General features: G+C 42.1%; 2 protein-coding genes and 1 long non-coding RNA gene across 4 annotated transcripts; 2 read left to right on the top strand and 1 right to left on the bottom strand.

Moving 5' to 3' along the window:
* Positions 1-1,852: 1,852 nt before the first annotated feature.
* LOC133486142 (uncharacterized) lies at positions 1,853-4,717 on the bottom strand. 2 transcript variants are annotated; one of them, XR_009790932.1, is made up of 3 exons: positions 3,444-4,717; positions 3,161-3,254; positions 1,853-2,912 (listed from the first exon to the last, which is right to left on the bottom strand). It is a non-coding gene; the product is annotated as an uncharacterized LOC133486142 (long non-coding RNA). The 2 variants fall into 2 exon arrangements; XR_009790931.1 differs by having other exon boundaries at positions 4,461-4,717.
* Positions 4,718-4,861: 144 nt separating this feature from the next.
* Positions 4,862-8,383, top strand: calm2a (calmodulin 2a (phosphorylase kinase, delta)). The gene is made up of 6 exons (XM_061790882.1): positions 4,862-5,011; positions 5,734-5,764; positions 6,600-6,743; positions 6,812-6,918; positions 6,996-7,131; positions 7,211-8,383. Exons 1-6 carry the CDS (start codon positions 5,009-5,011, stop codon positions 7,237-7,239), a joined length of 450 nt encoding a protein of 149 aa, XP_061646866.1. The 5' UTR covers positions 4,862-5,008; the 3' UTR covers positions 7,240-8,383.
* A 3,265-nt stretch (positions 8,384-11,648) lies between these two features.
* Positions 11,649-17,847, top strand: stpg4 (sperm-tail PG-rich repeat containing 4). The gene is given in 3 exon segments (XM_061790296.1): positions 11,649-11,722; positions 12,317-12,581; positions 17,217-17,847. Coding segments are annotated over 3 exon segments (663 nt in total). The 3' UTR covers positions 17,541-17,847.
* Positions 17,848-21,145: the final 3,298 nt, after the last annotated feature.

The raw sequence follows: 21,145 nt of genomic DNA, 5'->3' as shown, positions 1-21,145 counted from the left end.
TCTACAGTCTTCATCTGGTAGTGGCCACAGTATGCTCCCTGAAGAATGAAATCATCTTAAGAAGGCGTGGAGTAGGCAAGGTCGTGGGTCTCCACTCGTACAGCAGACCTGACCTGTAGTTCGGCAAGGGCCAAGGACGTAGCACTCCTTAATACATTGCACTTGTCACTTCCTTATTGGTGGTTATAAACTAAAGTACACACACACAACTAACCCGGTACAGCCTATGGAGCGCTTCTCAGTTTTCCTCTGCTTATTTATATTTCAGAGAAAGAAAAGTGCACACAGGCCACGTATTCTGGAAAGACAGAACTGCAGGTCCATGTGAAAGACAAGGACACATGTGACTAGGAAAAACAGCCAGTGATGGTGAAATTATCCTTGCAGGAGAGATTTGAAGTGCTACACTTCTGGAAGGTCCAAGTAGCAATTTCATGAGCACCAGCTCCACACACACTGCAGCAGAGAACTTGGAGACAAGCCAGCTAGGGAAGGAGGAAGCAAGAGGGCCTGAGATACATCGAGGATGGAGGTGGTAACGAAAAATGAGAGTGTCAGGATCGATTTGACAACCATTAAGCAACCCTGTACAGTAGAAATTCAGTGATTTGTTTCTAAAAACATTGTACATGTTTGAAGATAATGGCTGAAAATATGTGCAAAAACTGAGATGTCGGGCTCAATTGTGGAGATGTAGCGGTTAAGTGTTTCATAACATTTCATTTTTCCTGATTTTATGGGTGTAGCTAAAAGGGGCGCTAATGACGCATAGGCTGTGGCATGAGTCACCCATGCCCCACGATTTAAGAATTTGAGCACCTTGATTCACATCAGCGGTTGTGCGGCGCAATTGCGACCTGCAGATAGCTAGGTGGCTAAATGCATCTTCCCTTTGGATAGTCTGCTGCCGTGGTTGCTTTAGAGCACCTCCCTGTTGGCCGTGAGTGCACGCATGTCACACAGAGAAAGACCGAAGAGCGTTTTTTTTCTTTTTTTTAAAGTCCGACTTGACAGCCAGCATGTGGACCGGTGCTTTGGGCTCGGGTGGCCACTTTAGAGCGCCTCATTGTCGACCACGAGTGCACATGCGTCACTGAGAGAAGGCGAAAGACCAAGTTGGAAAAGAATGTCTGAGGTGACAGTAAGTGGGTGGACAGGGGCTTCACGCTGGCATTGTGGCTTTAGACCGCCCCGTTGTCGTGTCGTGGCAATGCGTCGCGACGACCCAGTGCGATATATTCCACCCTTATTTAAGTGGTTATATTTTTGCAGCTCAAACATGTAGTTATGTGTCGTCACAAGACAGATGGTAGATGAAGTAGCATCCATTTGACAGTTGATAGTTAAGGGGTGAGGTTTTAGTACAGTCACTGGACACGCCCACAGCATTTGAGACCAGAGCGAATGGCTTGATTTTTCACAACTTTGAAGCCTAATTTTAGAGAATAGTTTTTTTTTTCAAGTTTTCAATCGTTCAAATTTGGCAGGGTTGTTAGCACCACTCTTCTCTGTGGTGTTAAAATTAGAAGACATATTTGTACTTTACAGGGACTGTACCCCTGATCCCCTGAAATCACAGGTGTCATGATCCCCGCGGGCCAGATCTGGCCCAAGACATTATTTTTTGTGGCCCACGAAGGCAACTCATGCACGTCGAATTCGTGTTTTTTTTTTTTTTTTTGCGAAAATATCAAAATTTAAAATTGTCTTCAATTGAAATAACGAGCTACTGCAATCATTTTTATTTTTTTTTTGCTACCAACCTCCCTTTGAAAAGAATAATTAAGAATAGTCCAAAAACATGTTTTTATAGGCTTATGATTTCAAACTAATTATCCATCAGTTTGTTGTGTATTTGTAATTATAAGAGGGGATAATTTATTTAAATTTCATTCAGTCATTATGGACCTCCGAGGGAAGTCATAACTGGGGAAGTCATAACTATGATGTGGCCCATGATAAAAATAAGTTTTACATCCCTTCCTTAAATAAAAGAACTTCAGTAATCTGCATAGAAATACAAACAATTCAGGGAGATAAAAATACTAAGGACACACTTTATGCTATATCCATTTCATCACAACATGATTGAAACAGGCAGGCCTGACCAAATCCTCTTATCCGATTTGAGGCCATTAATCATTTCTGCCTCGTGATGTCATTTTGGAGAACCAGTCATTTGTCTCATTTCTCTGTAACAGGTAGGCTAGCGTGCTTGATGAGATTGGTTTATATACAGCAAGCCCGTTGTTGGACTTTATACGCCTAATACTGTTATTGCACGACTGTAAAACCCATCCATACTTACGAGAAGTGCTTTGCTGTGGGATCATCTACGTCGTGCACTAACTGAGCCGTAGCCTACCTTTAGCCAGTTAGTGCGGCGAGGCATTTCAGATCCAGCTGATTTGCCCATGCGTAATAAAATATTAATCCACAAACAATCACACCCATTCCATCTTGTTTTACCCTCAGTACACACACATTGAAACATTCACCAAAAAAGCATTTAGATTCCATATTAGCTTAAACATACAGAAAGAAGGCAAAACAAACATGCAGAAATACATACATGACGCAATGATCTTTTAGTTGACAGTGAAGTGCAAACACCTGACATTGTCTCCCATGAAAGGCGATGCACTTGTTTGGCATTAAACCAGCAGGTGCATTACACAGCCTCATTCATTTATAATAGCGTCTTCCTGTTACACAGGTAAACATTGCCTCATATTTGTCATTTGCCTCTCATGGTCCACAAATGCTATAAAAAAGATATATTTTAGAATATGATTGTGCAACAAAAGGATCCATGCTAAGTGCCATTCAGCTGAGTGATCTTACGGATTATTAATGAACATGGAAGGGTGACTTCTGCTTTGCCTCTGTTGAACTGGGATGAACTTTGAACCCTGTTGGAAGGAAATGAAAGTTGCCGCTTCATTAAAATGTTCTGGGTTGGGCTATGACTGATAAGGAAGCTTATGGTTATGTGTAGAAGTTATATATTCACAGAGGTGATAAAAAAGAGAGTACGCATGAAAGGTGTATATGCTTGTGCTTAAACATTAATATATTTTTTTAAAGATCAATAACGTGTGTAACAAGTGGGGGTGACCAACAAATTCATTCATCTGATGGCGCCCCTGCCTTCAATCACCTTTGTCCTTCATCGGCTTCTCAGAGACCAATGGCTCATTAAAGGGAACAGCGAATTGGGAATATTGGCAGCAGGGTGGCAATAGATCTTGAGCCTGTGGGTCAAAGAAGAAGAAAACCATTACATGATAAAATATTTATGGCCCCCAAAACTAAGCCATTGCATCTAAACAAGTGTTATACTGGAGTAATTAACCTCTGTTGCTGCAAGGTAATGTCTAAGTCAAAGCTAGGTCACATGCATTTACATGTTCATGGCATAAATACTACAGTACAGGTCTTACATGCAGTCATTCATTCACCCAGGCTCCAGCTTATCCGATTCTTGTGACAAAGTTCGGCCTTTGTGTCGTCACCTTTGGTATTTCATAATCCTCGGTGACAAAAAGAAACCTCTGTATGAAAACTAATTCAATGTGCTCAAGATTATGCAGGTTGCAAAAAAGTCTGGCTGACTGTGAGGCTGGACAGTTGATCACATGACCTGGCATTACCACAGATGGAAGTGGGAACCACTCTGTATCCTCTACAAAGGGATGCTGATTTCTTTATCGGTATTGTAATGTTCTCGTATGTGGTCAAGGATGACAGTCGCTGATGCACTTCAGTTACTTTATTACCATGAGTGGTCACAGAATGCGCTTTCATACAAGAGCTGCTATGGGCTACAACTCACGCACTGACTCCCTGACTTGAGTCACCGTGAAAGCTTAAATGTCCCTTTGCTTTTTTTTTGTTTGAAATGTTGCTTCATTTCTTTCCTCTTTCATCTATGCTGACCCAGGCCAAAGGTAATACAGTATAAAGTGGTTCCCCTCACACATCTACCTTCTCTCAACCTCATCCTCTTCCATTGGAACAGGCCTGAGACAGGTGGCCGCTTGGAGACAGGAGTGCAGTCAAGCGTCAGCAATCATGCTATCAGATACTCCCTTCACACTAACTACATAATTAGACCTGAAACTGTGCCATAGGTAGTAATGCATGCAACAAACGTATCTCAATGTGCATGCCAGAGAAATGCACACATTATGGATGACCAAGGGCTAAAAAAAAAAAAAATAATCACATACATGTGCATCTCATTATAGATGCATTGATCATTTACCCTGGGAGTCCCACACTGGGATAACAGTTTTAGAGAGCATCGATGTTAACATGTGATGTACTGTAATTTGATATTAAGATATACAACAAACTGACACATAAAACTGGTGGGATTAAAGATTCAGTTCTAAATAAATATAGTAAGTGCAAAACTGCTAAGGAGTTCCTTATGAATGAAGCCCATGAGTACGTACTGTACATAGCGGTTGCCTAGCTAGCCTGCTGTGGATGTAGCATTAAGATGTCTTGGACGACTGGCTGAATGCAGCGAAACGCAGAAAATGGGGAGTGACGCATTGCAGGTACAAACGAACCAATCACAGAGCGCCATTTCTTTCGGCTCGGCGTGTGCCTCATCACGGAGAAGCAGAAAGTGTTCATACGCTGTAAACTAGACCGTCATCGATTCAACTATATCATCCCTCTTATCAGAGTCCGAACCTTCCCGGAATACGCACGCGCGAGTAAAGTATTATCTTGTAAATTATTATGCGTTTTCGTCGCTTCAACAAATCTCAAATGTATGGTTTTAGTGAGGGCGGGGGGGGGGGGGGGGGGGGGAAATGACACTGAGCGGAGGGATATAGAAAGAGGAGGAGTTTAGGATAACCGTTAAAGGCGAGCCCAGTTGCGGCGGGTGACGGCGACGGCGTGTTCTGTTCATCAACCGGACTGCCAGTGTGGCGAGGTTACGCGCTAGCAGAGGATTTTTGTCGTGAAAAGCAGCTCCATCTACGTCGAAATGGTAAGAGAAAAACAACGACAGCAACACTCGGCGTCGTTTATACTGCTACTGATCCACGGAACGGAGTGAGGTTACTGTCCCTGGGAGGTGCTCCCCCAAATGCCGCAGTACTGGCTAAATGCGCAAATTCTGCTTAATTCTCCAAGGCAATGGTAAAAGGGAAATAAAACTAACGTAACCGCGTCTTTCGTCCTTTTCCTTTAATCGCTGCGTTACTGCTGGGCTCGTAACTGTATAATAATGTACAGCTCCAACCTCTTCTGTACGTGTATAGCGTTAGAACGCATTCTGTTGCTGCTGATTTTAATGACTCGAAGTGGCGTGTGACGACTGTTGCGTTGCAATGCCAAAGGGTTTGTGTAAAGTGTTCAAGCGTGCTCCCCAGAGAAGCCTTGTAAGTGGTCCAGGCGACCGTTGGTTCTGTTGCCGCCTAAATTGCAAGGAAGCTGATTGCGTGCGCGGCCATGTTCTGGTGCGAAAAACCGCTCCACTTGAAATGGATGCCATGTGCAGGGGTGTACACTAGGTGGGCGCTAACATTTCCTTGAGTCTCTCTGCCTTGCCATTTGAATTACTTGTAATGTACTCTAGAATTGTAGATGTAAGTTTCAAATGTATGCACCCACCTTTAGTTCAGCAATTGGCAGCATTGCCATACCATGAGTAATTTGTCATGCAGTCTGTCATTTTTATTTAAAAAAAAAAAATTGTTTTCTCTCCAGGCTGATCAGCTTACAGAAGAGCAGATTGCTGGTAAGACATTGCTTCTTTATTCACATTCTCCAAAAAAGGCAAACCGCTATTGATCATTGGCTCTCTTGTGGAGGATTGCTATAGTTTCCTCTTAAGGCAACCTACAGGTTTTCAAATGGGGAATGAATGAAAAGTGCAATGACTGATTCTCCCATGGAAAATGAAGCGCTGTCATCTAATAAAGTGATGTAATCTGGCTGGGCACTGAGCACCATGTGTCCTTTGCTCTGGGTGTGTCCTCCATGAAATTAGGGCTCAGAATGATTTCATTTGAAACTGAAATGTTTTTCTTGTGGATGGTAGATAAAACGAAGTGCAAGGTGTTCGTTTAATGTCATTAATGTGGCAATTTAGAAGTGTTGCACTTAGCAGATGTCTTCTGTTTTTCAATTAGTCCCCTTCTCTGGTTTCAGTGCTAATTGTTCCTTCAGTTAATTACCTGATTTTTAGTGTCATGGTGTTTTTTAGATTTTCAGTTTTTAAGATTGTTGGAAACTAAGCACCATGTGTTCTGTTAACTTGGGAACAGTGGCTTTCAGTGACTCTGTGGGACTATATTGAATGATTTTCTTTTTGCTAAAGAACACATTGGCCTTTTACGTGTTGATCCTGCAAATAGGCTGTCGAATACCATAACATGGGCATCATTGTACTTGTGTCGTCAATGTTCAGCCCTTATGGCGCTGTCATTAGCCCGCTACCTGGCCTTCTGTTTGGTGTCATTGTCTTTGTTGAACTGGAAACCGTTGCCCTCGGAATATCATAACATCGAGTTGATATTGGAAACACGAGTGACATAATTCCTGTTAAGGCCCTCCTCTGACTTTCTTCTCAGAATTCAAGGAGGCGTTTTCACTTTTTGACAAGGACGGAGATGGCACAATCACCACCAAAGAGCTGGGCACAGTCATGCGCTCCCTTGGGCAGAACCCAACAGAGGCAGAGTTGCAGGACATGATCAATGAGGTGGATGCTGATGGTGAGTGGATTCAGAACATTGTAGCAGCATAGCTCCGACTCCGCTCCTCAACATATTTTGCGTTTCAGGCAACGGTACGATAGATTTCCCAGAATTCCTGACCATGATGGCCAGAAAAATGAAGGATACGGACAGTGAAGAGGAGATCAGAGAAGCGTTTCGTGTCTTTGACAAGGTAAATGTGCCGCAAAACACAGGACCGGCTGGCTTATACGTGAAGGCTAACGGTGAAGATATTATTGTAACATTCAGGATGGTAACGGCTACATCAGTGCTGCTGAGCTCCGTCACGTGATGACAAACCTCGGGGAGAAGTTAACTGATGAAGAAGTAGATGAGATGATCAGAGAAGCAGACATTGATGGAGATGGACAAGTCAACTATGAAGGTTGGTAACTAATCATTTATTTGAATCCCTCTTTGAATTGAGCCATTTTTTTTCTCATCCCACCTTTCCCCCTCTACAGAGTTCGTACAAATGATGACTGCGAAGTGAGGGCCTTGTACAGATTTCGTATAAATAATTTGCCTTTTTTTTTTTGTGTAATTTATCTGTAAAATCTTATTAACCCCCTGCGTCCCTGCCCCTACTGCTGTCCAAAGGAACTGCATGTAAACTGCATAGGCTCTTGTCCCCATGTCCCTTTCTTTTGCTGTCATGATGTTTGAGTGACGAACGGTCCAGATGCCTGCGGGGAGGCCCTTGGGAGCCGGAGGACCGACTCCTCTCTCTGTTGTGCTCTGGGCCTTTTCTGGCAAGGCCACATTGAAAACCTGTCAGCTAGTTGTCACTTGGCAACACTGTTGGCATGGAAACAATGTAGAGCAGTTAAAACTCTGCATGGACTATGGACAAAGTATATATGGGAAATCTCTCAGCATTGCACTACTGCAAAAAAATGACACGGGTGTATCTCCTAGGTACTCGTACAAACTTTTTGTATCTGCTGTTCTATATACCAGAAAGACTAATCTTACCATGCTTTTTAATGTTTTACTCATTCATTTTCTTTTTTTAATGGCCGCTTGCCAAGCCTCAAATAATCCATTCCAAGTTGTATATTTTTGTTTTCCAATAAAATTTACAATCTACCCAGATTTGAAAATTGGTCTTGTTTTCTCAGTTGTACTTGATTGAGGTTTTTAATGACCATTTTTGTATTGAGGGCTGCATGCTCAAGTTTTTATTTTTTTAAATGGAGAAACTTCCGCACACTTGGCTCTATTTTGAAACAAATGTTGCCTGTCATGTCCCAAAAGCACTGAGGAGCATCAGCCAATGCCTCTTAATGTAAAATAAATTTAAGATGAAATCTGTTTATAATAAAAGCAGAGTGGGGTGAAAGCTGTTCACTTTGGAAGTGTGCACATCAGTACTTGTTAGATTTGGCCTATGCTGTGCAGGTGCTGTCACTGACCACAGGCTGTGTGTTGTCTGCCTGTGTTGGTGTCGCACTGTGTCCAAGCTAACTGCCATGTCTTAGCCTCAGTCGCAAGGTGCTGGGGGTGGAGCATGCATCAGAACCTATGGTGTAAATAAGGTGTATCAGTTTTTGTTTAAGGTTTCTAGTTGAGTTTGTTACAGTAGCTTGCAGAGATGCTAAGTTTGTTATTTTGACAAAATAAAGCTCTATTGTGGACCATTGCCTCCTGTGGATTTTATCCTTGCTTCCATGTGCCTAAGCATGGTTTTGTGGACGACATGCTCTGGTTAGATTATAATTAAATGTACAGGGGCAACTGCAACCACAATGAGCACTTTTCATTTCGGCTTGTCCCTTTTAGGGGTTGCTGCAGCGCGTCATCCTTTTCCATATAAGCCTATCTCCTGCATCCTCCTCTCGAACACAAACTGTCCATGTCTTTCCTCATGACATCCATCAACCTCTGGTCTTCCTCTAGCTCTCTTACCTGGCAGTTCCATCCTCATCATCCTTCTACAAATGTACTCACTTTCTCCTCTGGATGTGTCCAAACCATCAAAGTCTGCTCTCTCTAACTTTGTCTCCAAAACATTGAACCCTGGCTGTCCCTCTGAGCTCATTTCTAATTTTATCCAACCTGATCACTCCGAGAGCGAACTTAAACATCAATTCTACCACCTCCGGGCTCTGCTTTCTGCTGTCTCTTCAGTGCCCGTCTCTAATCCGTACATCATGGCTAGCCTCACCAGTATTTTATAAATTTTGCCCTTCATCCGAGCGGAGACTCTTCTGTCACATAACACACCTGACACTTCCCTCCACCCGTTCCAACCTGCTTGGACCTGTTTCTTCACTTCCTGACCACACTCACCATTACTCTGGACGGTTGACCCCAATAATTTAAAGTCCTCCACCCTTGCTATCTCCCTGTAGCCTCACTCTTTCCCCACCACCCCTCTTATTCATGCACACAGATTCTGTCTCACGTCGGCTAATCTTCATTCCTCTGTTTTCCAGTGCATGCCTCCATCTTTCTAACTGTTCCTCCACCTGCTACATGTTTTCACTGCAGATCACAATGTCATCTGCAAACATCATGGTCCATGGGGATTCTAGTCTAACTTCATCTGTCAGCCTATCCATCACCACTGCAAGCAGGAAGGTGCTCAGGGCTGATCCCTGATGCAGTCCCACCTCCACCTTAAATTTGTCTGTCACACCTACAGCATACCTCACCACTGTTCTGCTGCCCTCGTACTTGTCCTGTATTATTCTAACATACTTCTCTGCCACTCCAGACTTCCCCATGCAGTACCACAGTTCCTCTCTGGGTACTCTGTCATAGGCTTTCTCTTGATCTACAAAGACAATGTCGCTCCTTCTGACCTCTGTACTTTTCCATCAACATCCTCAAGGCAAATAATGCATATGTGGTACTCTTTCTAGGCATGAAACCATACTGTTGCTCGCAAATACTCACTTCTGTCCTGAGTCTAGCCTCCACTACTCTTTCCCATAACTTCATTGTGTGGCTCATCAACTTCATTCCTCTATAGTTCCCACAGCTCTGCACATCACCCTTGTTCTTAAAAATGGGCTCACGCGCTATAATTCTATTGAACAAGCTGGTCAAAAACTCCACAGCCAGCTCTCCTAGATGCTTCTGTACCTCCACAGGAATGTCATCAGGACCAACTGCCTTTCCATTTTTCATCCTCTTTAATTCCTTTCTAACTTCCCCCTTACTAATCATTGCCACTTCCTGGTCCACCACACGTGCTTCTTCTTCGCTCCCTTCTCTCTCATTTTCCTCAGTCATCAACTCCTCCTGCCTGCCTCTCTGATCACCTTGGCTGCAGTGGTCCAGTCTTCTGGAAGCTCCCCCTGTCCACCGAGAGCCTGTCTCACCTCTTCCCGAAAAGCTGCACAACACTCGTCCTATCTCAGCTTCCACCACATGGTTCTCTGCGCTGCCTTTGTCTTCCTAATCTTCCTCCCCACCACCAGAGTCAATTTACACACCACGATCCTATGCTGTCTAGCCACACTCTCCCCTATCACTACCTTACAGTCAGTAACCTCCTTCAGATTACATCGTCTGCACAAAATGTAATCCAACTGCGTGCTTCTACCTCTGGTCTTGTAGGTCACCCTATGTTCGTGCCTCTTCTGTTCACTACAGCAATTTGCATCCTTTTTGCAAAGTCTACCACCATCTGTCCCTCCAAGTTCCTTTCCTGGATGCCGTACTTACCCATCACTTCTTCATCACCCCTATTTCCTTCACCAACATGTCCATTACAATCTGCACCAATCACGACTCTCTCTCTGTCTGGGGTGCTCAGAACTACTTCGTCTAGCTCCTTCCAGAATTTCTCTTTCACCTCTAGGTCACATCCTACCTGTGGGACATAGCCATTAATCACATTATACATAACACCCTCAATTTCAAGTTTCAGCCTCATCACTCGATCTAATACTCTTTTCACCTCCAAGAATTTTTTTTTAAATAACCCCGACCCCAGTTCTCTTCCCATCTACACCATGGTAAAATAATTTAAACCCTGCCCTAAACTTCTAGCCTTACTGCCTTTCCACCTGGTCTCCTGGACACACAATATATCAAACTTTCTCCTAATCATCATGTCAACCAACTCCTGAGATTTTCCCGGCACAGTCCCAACATTCAAAGTCCCCACATTCAGTTCTAGGCTCTGTGCTTTCCTCTTCTCTTTCTGTCGAAGAACCCGCTTTCCACCTCTTCTTCTTCGACTTCGACCCACAGTAGCTGAATTTCCACCGGCGTCCTGCAGGTTGACGGCACCGGTGGTGGATGTTAACCTGGACCACGACCGATCCGGTATGGAATTTTTTGGATGAACGCTCATATTTGTTTGGCAAAGTTTTAAGCCGGATGCCCTTCCTGATGCAACCCTCTGCATTTATCCGGGCTTGGGACTGGCTTACAGTTTGCACTGGCTTGTGCCTCCCATAGGGCTGCATTTGCAACCACAATGAGCACAATTACTAAATTCCCATGAATCAAGATTTTCATGTATAGTGTTCCATGAGTACTGTTAATTGTAAATACAAATGATTACACATTTCAGTTCTGTGGAGGGCAATATCCATAATACGCTAAGTAGGATTGTATATTCATATTCCAATGTTCCTGTGAAACATTGCACTGATGGTCTTCTATAAAGCATAATGGAAACTTTTGATGTAATTTGTAGTATTTTACTATAAATGAATGCAGCATGTACAACATTTTACACCTGGCCTGCAATTGTCTTTGCCAAGTCCAACCTGCCAACCGGTGACTCTAAATTTAGCTCTGTGCCAACCGATCCAGCTTGTTGAAAAATTGATTGGTAGTGGAGTTGCTACTATAGTTACACTTAGTTTTAATGGTGCTAAGGTGCCACGAGATTTCCGGTCTGCCAGATAGTGAACACCGCTGAAATGAGTTCAGTGCAGCATGGCGCCTCGTGGAAAAACAAAGATGTCTCCAAGGCGGGTGACATATGCAGGGGTGGTAAAAGAGCAGATAAGGTAATGTCCTTATTAGTATGTGATTAATTCAAATAAGCAGACATGTTTTTACATTTGTTTACTGTTGCCATGGTAAAGTCACCCCAGCAGAGACAATTGTCTTTAGGCCTACATCTTATGTTTATTTACCTAACAGTCAATGATCAAGAGAATCTGTATGGCCTTGGCCACTATAGTGAGTGGCAGCACTGAAACAGGCATTTGTTTAATTGCTGCATGCATTGTCATGTCAAGTAGATCATTAGCTTTTACACTGGAAAAAAATATTAAAATGATAAATTATATTTCAAATGATTTGTCCCCGAGTCTATTCCTCATGACCATAAAACCTTATATACAATGTTTGAAGTGCAGTCATTTTTAAACTTAAATGTAAGTTATTTTTTTAAGAACTATTGAGCAGTTCAACACAAGACTGGTAAACAAGATGAAAGTTAACCACTCTTCAGACAATGAAACAATAATGAGTATACTTACAGTCAAATGTTTGATATATCTATTATATACTGTGCTGTGTCAGTGATTGGGTGAATCCATACTTTTAGTTTCACACATTTGCGAAAGTGAAATATTCAAGTGTGTTGTTCTGTTGAGGACACTTCAAACCCAGGCCTCTTATCACATCCGAGACTTCATTGAGGAAGCCGAGCTGAACCCCATTCGGAAGACCTACGGATTTAAAGGCACTGACCGGAAACCTTAGATTATGGGGTTGCAAAAAGGGGACATGTTGCTACCTGCAGCATATGACCTTACCGACTTCACCCAGGAAGTGCCGATGCGCCAGTTGTGCTGCTTTTTCAAAACCTGTCCACGGCCTGATATTGTCACGCTGGGAATTAGGGACAACATGGGGTTCATTTAAAACAGCCTACTTAGAGGAATCCTTGGGCGTTTTGTTGAAAAATGATGCTGTCCCCATGCTTGCATGGGTTTTCTCCAGGTTCTCAGGGTTCTTCCCATACTCCAAAAACATGCATTACATTAATTAAATACAGTGTTCCCTCACTATATCGAAATTCACCTATTGTAGGTTCAGTGCATTGCGGATTCCCCCCCCCCCCTATATTCATATCGCACATCATTCGCCATATTGCGGGGTTTTGAGTGTATGCTGAAAACATCCATACATCCATTTTCAACATCGCTTATCCTGGTTAGGGTCATGGGGCACTGGAGCCTATCCCAGCTGACTTCGGGCGAAAGGCGGACTACACTCTGAACTGGTCGGCCTAAAACATTCAAACTAAAAAAAAAAAGAAACATTCATTAAAACACACATTACAAGGAATAAAATGTACATAGTGTACAGTACCACGGTGCATTACTGCATGTTTAAGAATTTTAATGGTGTTTAAGAACATAGGAATTGTCGATAAGAGGAGTAACGAGGGATTACTGTACTCTAAATTGCCCATGGATGTGAAGGTGAGTGCGAATGGTTATTTGTTCTACGTGCCCTATGATTGGCTGGCGACTAGGTCAGGGTGTACCCCGCCTCTCGTCCAAAGTCAGCTGGGATAGCCTCCAGTGCAACCGCAACCTTAATGAACGCAAACCCTATCGAAAATGGATGGATGGACTCTCACAGATCTGGGTTTGAATCTGGAACATGTTACATTGTCAAACTCTTTCACCATAACGCCGCATACCCTGAAATAATGACAAAACATAAAATTTTCAACACAGAATGTCCTCAACATGGGATTCAATGACTGTGCTCTGTCCTGTTCAATTATTTAGTAATGCATTATCGTGGGTCTTTATGCCTTTTTGTGCCCGAAGAGTTAGCTATATCCCCTCAGTTGTCATTTGTATTGAGACGATAAAATGTTAAACTGGCCGTTACGAGGAGGGTCGTTTTCGTACAAATTGATCAGTAACAGTAAAGACATACTCCACTGAATTTCATCTCGAAAATGAATTCATTTGACTGATATGAGTATTGGCGGCACGGTGGCCAACTGGTTAGAACGTCAGCCTCACAGTTCTGAGGACCCGGGTTCATTCCCCGGCCCCGCCTGTGTGGAGTTTGCATGTTCTCCCCGTGCCTGCGTGGGTTTTCTCCAGGTACTCCGGTTTCCTCCCACATCCCAAAAACATGCATGAATTGGAGACTCTAAATTGCCCGTAGGCATGACTGTGAGTGCGAATGGTTGTTTGTTTCTATGTGCCCTGCGATTGGCTGGCAACCAGTTCAGGGTGTACCCCGCCTCCTGCCCGATGACAGCTGGGATAGGCTCCAGCACGCCCGCGACCCTAGTGAGGAGAAGCGGCTCAGAAAATGGATGGATGGATGGATGATATGAGTATTTGAATGATTGGCAATTGTTAAACTGTAATATTTTTTTTCAAAGAAAAAACACTCCAAAGTAATATTTTTCAAACTTTTAATGCTGAAAAGTCTTTACTGTTATGTGTCCCAAATGACATTTCATGATTTACATCATGTTTTCTGAAGATGCTATTTGCATTTTTGGATGTACAGTATAGGATTTTTCTCCTACCGCTTAATATGCTAACACAAATGCATTTAATGTCTCCAGAGTTCCCTTTTTTTTTGGTTCTTTTACAAACGATCCATCTTTGTCAATCAAGCTGTCTTTACCGTTAATGCCACTGGAAAGAGCCTCATTATGTTGTTGCAATACACCACAGGGATCTGTCAGCTCAAGTGCCAGGATGAGGCAGCCATTTTTTGATTCACACAATCGCATACCACAAAATAATTGGTGTTATTTCTGAGATATGAATGAATATATATGAATTTGTGAAAGTGTCTGACCTATTGCATATCTTCACTGTTATTATGATTGTATAAAGGCAAGAGTGTAACGGGCTTAATGAGAAGTTAGCATCATTTATGTACTTGTATCCGCAGAGCTTGAATTGCAACACATACATTGAGCAACTCACACAATTTTTATGAAGCTGTTTATGTCTTTACCATTATAAAAATAAATGCATTTCAGTGGGCCACCACCATTTACTCTGTCAATAAGGATTACCTTTAATATGCCTAAAATAAATAAAATCATCATAAACTTTTTAAAAATAGGATTTGAAGCGTGGCTGTTTCAGCACGGGACACATTTACCCATATAGAATCAAGGCGGCGTAAAAGAAAAAAAATGCTCAATTAGAATTCATTATACCGTTGTTGATCAAACTATATGAAAATAAAATCCAAAATCTGGTATGGTATTTGAAGATCTTGTGATCTCTCTTCCATGTTGTAGCAAATGAACACTTCACTTTCCTTCTCAAAGCACAAAGATGGAAGAACAAACCCCACCTTGTTCTTTCATTTTCTCTTAAATGTTGTCCTTCACTGTTCTTTTTCCTTTTTTTGATGGCCCACCCCTCTTTGTCGTGCCATCTTTCGGTCAAGCGTGCAAAGGATCACCTTTCCACCCGTAAGTATCTGATCACCAAGATTCATTATTCAGGCCAGGCAGTCTTTCCATTGCCTACAAAAAGGCTTCAATACAAAACACTTTCAATAGATTTTGATTACAAGTTGTGGCCTACTGTAACGTGTATCTGGTATATGTCACACATGAGCGGGTTATGACAACCCCGAGAGCCAAAGAAAACCGATTTCCCCATTTGAAGGTGCGTGAGGGTCAGCTTAGGCTCATATTGCAGAGTGTTGCAGCCTCAACCGTGTCTCCATGCTGGTAGCTGATGGATATTTGAGACCCGTTGGCAGCTGCAGAGTGTTGACACAGAAGGAAAGGTGCAAAGAAATCTCAAGGGTGTTATTACTGCAGAGTTCGGAGCAGTTTTCTGCTGTTAGTGGTGTCACGGTGACTCCATGACATGTTAATTGTTAAAGATTAAGCTCCTCACACAAATCCTACTGCAAACAGTCAGGTCATAGATGTACAGCATTGCCCTCTTGTTGATTATTTTAAATTACAAACTTTCATAGGAAGTTCCCAAATGTCAGTGACGAACTGGCCATATTGTTCTCCCATGAAGTACACAGTCGGGAGTAGCTGCCATTCTTCTGATGAATACAACAGAGGATTACAGTGCGACTGGACATGAATGGCTTGTGGGGAGACAGTTGGATGTTGGAAAATGAAGGTGGGGGGATTTTTGTTAGTGTTAAGCACTGCATGCCAGTATTTGTGGCAGTGGGTGAGAGGAAGTGAAAGGCAGAGTAACGTTCCACACGGTTTTTGGTGGCGAGTCTTCAAATCATTTTTGTTGCTTGCATGACACACTGGCTGCAATAAAATAGACTCCAATTATTCCATTTTGTCCCTTTACAGTATTTTTGCTCCCCCCAAAAAATTGCACACAACATTAATGCTTCCTACTATAGATACGATACACTGATCAATAACAGTAAAGACATGGCCCACTGAATTTCCTTTTGGAAATGAATACATTTGACTGATATGCGTCGTTGAATTATTGGGAGTAGTTATCCATCAAAAGGCCATAATTGTTTATAAGAAAAAAAATTCTAAAGTGATATCTTTCAAACTTTTAATGGCAAAATGTCTTTGCCATTAGGTGCCTGAAACGAAGTTCATGATTTTCAACATGATTTATGAAGATGCTAATTACATTTTGGGATATATATATATATATATATATATATATATACTGCCAAATCCATATTGCTTGTTGTGGTTAATTGGTGTCAGAATACAAACACGAAAGTCTGACCACAGAAGTGGAAAAATACATCTATTGTACATCATCATTATCAGAAAAGCAGGAACTGGCGCAAATAGTGGTTTGAAGCAGCTCAGCACTCTTCACCAGGGACAGATTCTTGGCGACATCCCAAAAGTAGGACGGATGGTGATAGTTTGTGTCTTCCTATCGATGGTCATCGCTGTCGCTGTTCTGTTATCACGCCAAAGCTCGTGTCTCTGCACTTTTGTCTCAATCTCCACGACGTTTGTGTGATGTGCGTCAGAGTGGCGCTTGTGCCATCTGTAAACCAACTCAACATGTATTTTGGATTAGTTCAGCAAAAATGGGATTTCATGTAATGTTTGCTCAGATAAAATCAAGCTGGATACTAGCATGTGAGCTACAACCTTGACATAATTTCACAGTATTCAAAAATGGCTCCTTAAATTAATGGTACAATTGTTTGACTATAAATTGAGAAAATTGGGACTTTTAATTCAGAGCTAATTAATATTGTGGTAGTCATATTGTGTGGTCTGACTTTTGCCTCAAGTCAACAGAGACAGCATAGACGTGGTCTCTGTGAACAGCTAAGAAGCTAAGCAACTAGCAATACATAAATACTCTTTTTTTTCCATTTTTTTTATCTAATGACTAGACAAGCATAAATACCTACTGTATTATAACACGGTTATAACACAGTACAGTATATTGATTGTTTTGTATGATATTTTCCCACCTTGGACACATTTCTGCAGATTGTAATTTCCTTGTGTTTGGAACATTGCAGTTTTTTTTTTTTTTTAAATAGTAAGATATATAAAATAAAAAATATCCATCCATCGATTTTCCATACCGCTTATTATCCTCAGTAGGGTTGCCGGCATGCTGGCGCCTACTCTATCTCAACAGACTCTGGGCGCGGGGCGGGGTACACCCTGAACTGGTCGCCAGCCAATTGCAGGGCACACATAGACAAACAACCATTCACATTCATACCTACGGACAAATTAGTCTTCAATTAAGCTACTATGCATATGTGTGTGTTTATGTATATATACAAAAGGAAGGCCCTGCTCCAGATGGCTACAATCTTTCAAGCAAACCTGTAAATGGTATCACTTCCTGTTTCAAATCCAACTCCACAGTGTACACTCAGTGAGTGAATATTTCTTGTTTTTTGTCACAGTTACTGGCAACATGCTATACGTAGTTGTTTTATTTGAAGATCTGTTTCACAGAAACGCAAAGTTTTTGAAGATAATAGATAAGAATCGAGTATCAGCTCTAGATATCAGAATGCACAACTCTGAGAATATGACAAAAGCTAAGATAAACAATGCACAATCTACTGCATCTTCTCACATTGTTACAGAAGGCCTTGATTTAAAAAAACAAAACCCCGCATTTTAAAATAATTTTAAAATATTTCAATTTTGAGTAAATTTGAGTGGAGGCCACAATACGAGCAAATAAGTTATGTGATGGATGTTTTATTAATGAGGAAACATTGTCATATTAGGCATACGTGTGGATGTTGCTTTTCCATAATCCAGGGGCCACCAGGACATATGAACCCCACTGGAAGTTTGGTGACTACCTGAGCATGAAAACAACAACGGATCCTTCGTTCAGCCTCCTCTTCTGTGACACTCCTTAGTAGTCTGACAACTCAAGAATCGACCCAGTTTAAGTGATGCTGTCTTCCTCCAATAAATAAATGTAAACTGAATATACCAAACCTGCAGTCTCTTAATGCTCGGACTAATGCTTATCTACATGAATTTTCTGGTCTGCCAACAGCATAACAAGCTGCATTTGTAGCACTTTATAATCACTTTATATGTAATGGTAGCCAGGAAAGCAGAATGATCTTATCTGCGACAAAGGGTACTTTATTTCACTTAACTACATGTTCCCGATGTTGCTCTCACCCTTCATCTCTCCTCTGCACTGCTCTCACTCCTCTCTCTTCCTCACTGTTGTTGGCAGTCAGGCAGCTATGCCTTCCTACTATCTCTGCCCTGCGATGCACTCAGAAGGAGGAATGCTGCTCAGCCATGCGTCACATGCACATAGCTTAGTGTGGCATGCTGCTCCCTCAGATAACACATTCAGTACTATGAGCCAAGGCAGTGGCACACAATAAAACAGCTATTCTGATCGCTACCTCCTCTGCATAGTCTCTCTTTCTTTAGTAAAGCCAACGCAGCCGATTATGTTGGGACATAAAGAATGCAGAAATGATAGGAAGTAATAATGGCGTTCATTACTGGGCAACAGGGAGCAATAACAAACAGACTGAAGAAGAACAACATGTTCTTTTTTAATTTATTAATCTGGGAATACATACTTAACATACATACTCTATTAAGATTTTTACAGTAGTATACTGTCTAATTTAGTTGATACTCGGACTAGAGGGGCAACAATTAATCGAAAACTGATTATCTATACTATTTTGACAATCGATTAATCATTTATTGACCATGTTTAACTTAAAATTGTTCAAATCCTCGAAATTTCAGCCTTTCAACAGTAAATATTCTCAGATTTCTGTCATCTTCAGACTAATTATCTTTATGTTTAATCAATATACAACATTTGCAAATATCGTTTTTACTTTGAAAAACAATGATCAACATTTTGCTTTGTTACAGACCCAACCAGTAACTGAATCATAATCAATTCATATGTGTGCATTTTCTGCACTGTCAATTTGAAATAATGTCCGGTTTTTGAATAAAGGGATTGAAATTAAAAGAATGTTTCATATCCGATTCATTCTTACTAGTGCGCAGACATGTCATACAGTAGTGGAAGGCAGTAGTGGGGAAAACAACAACAACAACATTACTACTAAGCCACTAGTGCACTGAAGTGTGATACTAGTGAGGACAAAAACCACACTAGTAAATTGACCTCAAGCTGGATCAAATAATTGCATCGACAAAACACAGTGAGTTCAAGGCTGGGTCATAAGTGCTACAAGAGGACTTAGCATGAGGATGCGACCCAGCGGTATTACTTAAGTGCTTTATTTGGGATGGCTGTCACATGGGCAGTGTGGCACATTATCACATCCATGTCTAGGCTGGCATTTGAATCCTGACCACTTTGTTTTACACTCGTGAACACGTAAGAGGAAGACTGAAATGAGGAAGAGGCATGCGTATCATTGTGTTCGCGAACCATGAGCACCCATTCTTTATGTAGAGGCCAAGCCCTCGGTAATCTGCCTCTCTCAACCTTTGGAGCTTTTCCTGCCTTCTTATCTCAGTCATCTCTACAGTCCACTACTGCTCTCTGACATATGCATCATAGTGACGACTTAACACCCTCCATCTCTTGCAGGAGCAGCCACCCACCTGCTTCTTCACTGTCAAACAAGCTCTCTTCTCTTCTTCTTCATTACGTACTGTACTATAAAGCTTATGCATATTGGGGCACAATACAATGAAACACTGGGGTATTTTTATATGGAAAAATTGGTAGCGCCTGTAAAAAAAAAAAAAAAGGTGCAGGAATTGATAAAGAGTAACTGCAAATATGTATGCCTCGGATCAAGAGGGAGGGGGATTTTTTTCCCTTTTTTTTTTTTACCCCCAAACACTTGGGAGGAAGCGCGAGAGTCAAAATCCACTCCTGACTCAGCCTCTACACTGCACCACACTGCATTAGCGGCCAAAGTGAACACAATGTTCCACACACAGTGTAGCAAGTGTATTCTTTTATAGTGCTACTACTGTATTTAGAGTAAAGAAATGCAAAGTGGAAAAGTGTGCTGTGATCTGACGACTCCACATTTCAAATAGTTTTTGGAAATCAGGGACATCGTGTACTCCAGGCTAAAGAGCAAAAGCACCATCTGTTTTGTAACCAGTGAAGTTCAAAGCCAGCATCTGTAATGGTATAAGCGTGTGTTAGTGTTAGGGGTGGGTAACTTGCACATCTGTGAAGGCACCATTAATGCTGAAAGGTACATACAGGTTTTGGAAAAACATATGCTGCCATCCAAGCAATGTGTTTTTCAGGGACATCCCATCTTATTTGTTTATTTGTTTGACCCATGATGTGGTAAGCTTTTGATCATCTATACGTTCCTCTTTCCATCATTCTAACATGTGTTGACCTTGGTTTCATCCATCCAAATAATCTGATTCTGTCGTGTGTGTGTGTGTTCCGGGTTTTGTCTTCCCCCCTGTTTCACACACACCTGCTCCTGTGAGCATCTTCACCACCTGTGCCTCGTTCACCCTAATTACCTATTGTATTTAACCTCTTGTCTCATTCCCTCTCGTTGCCAGTTCGTTGTACCTTGTCGTCGCGTTCCAGCATTCCTTGTTTCCACGTCACAGACTCAGTAAGACTTGACCCTGTTCCGGTTATCGACCTTGCCTCCTTGCCTCATGTTTTTGGATACTGTTGCCTTTCTTGGATTGCCTGCCTGTGTACCGACCTATGCCCCTCTATTAAACCTCTCTTTTTGGAAACTGTCCATTTGTTTTGGAGTCGTGCATTTTTGGGTCCTATCTTCTGTTCCGTTCATGACAGAACGAACTGGCCATAACATGGACCCAGCAGACTCAGACCCGGTGCGCAAAGCCCTTCAAGCGCAGGGTCAACTCCTCTCGAAGCAGGATGAGCAGATTGCTGCCCTCCAACTTCATCTAGAGGGACTGTCAAGGCTGAGAAATGTGAGTTCCACAAGGCGTCCGTTTCTTTTCTGGGTTTCGTCCTGGCTCAAGGTGAAGTAAAAATGGACCC

The sequence above is a fragment of the Phyllopteryx taeniolatus genome, chromosome 11 (assembly GCF_024500385.1).
Source record: "Phyllopteryx taeniolatus isolate TA_2022b chromosome 11, UOR_Ptae_1.2, whole genome shotgun sequence".
NCBI lineage: Eukaryota > Metazoa > Chordata > Actinopteri > Syngnathiformes > Syngnathidae > Phyllopteryx > Phyllopteryx taeniolatus.
Note: the sequence above shows the minus strand (reverse complement) of the source record. Positions and strands in the feature narration are given on the sequence as shown.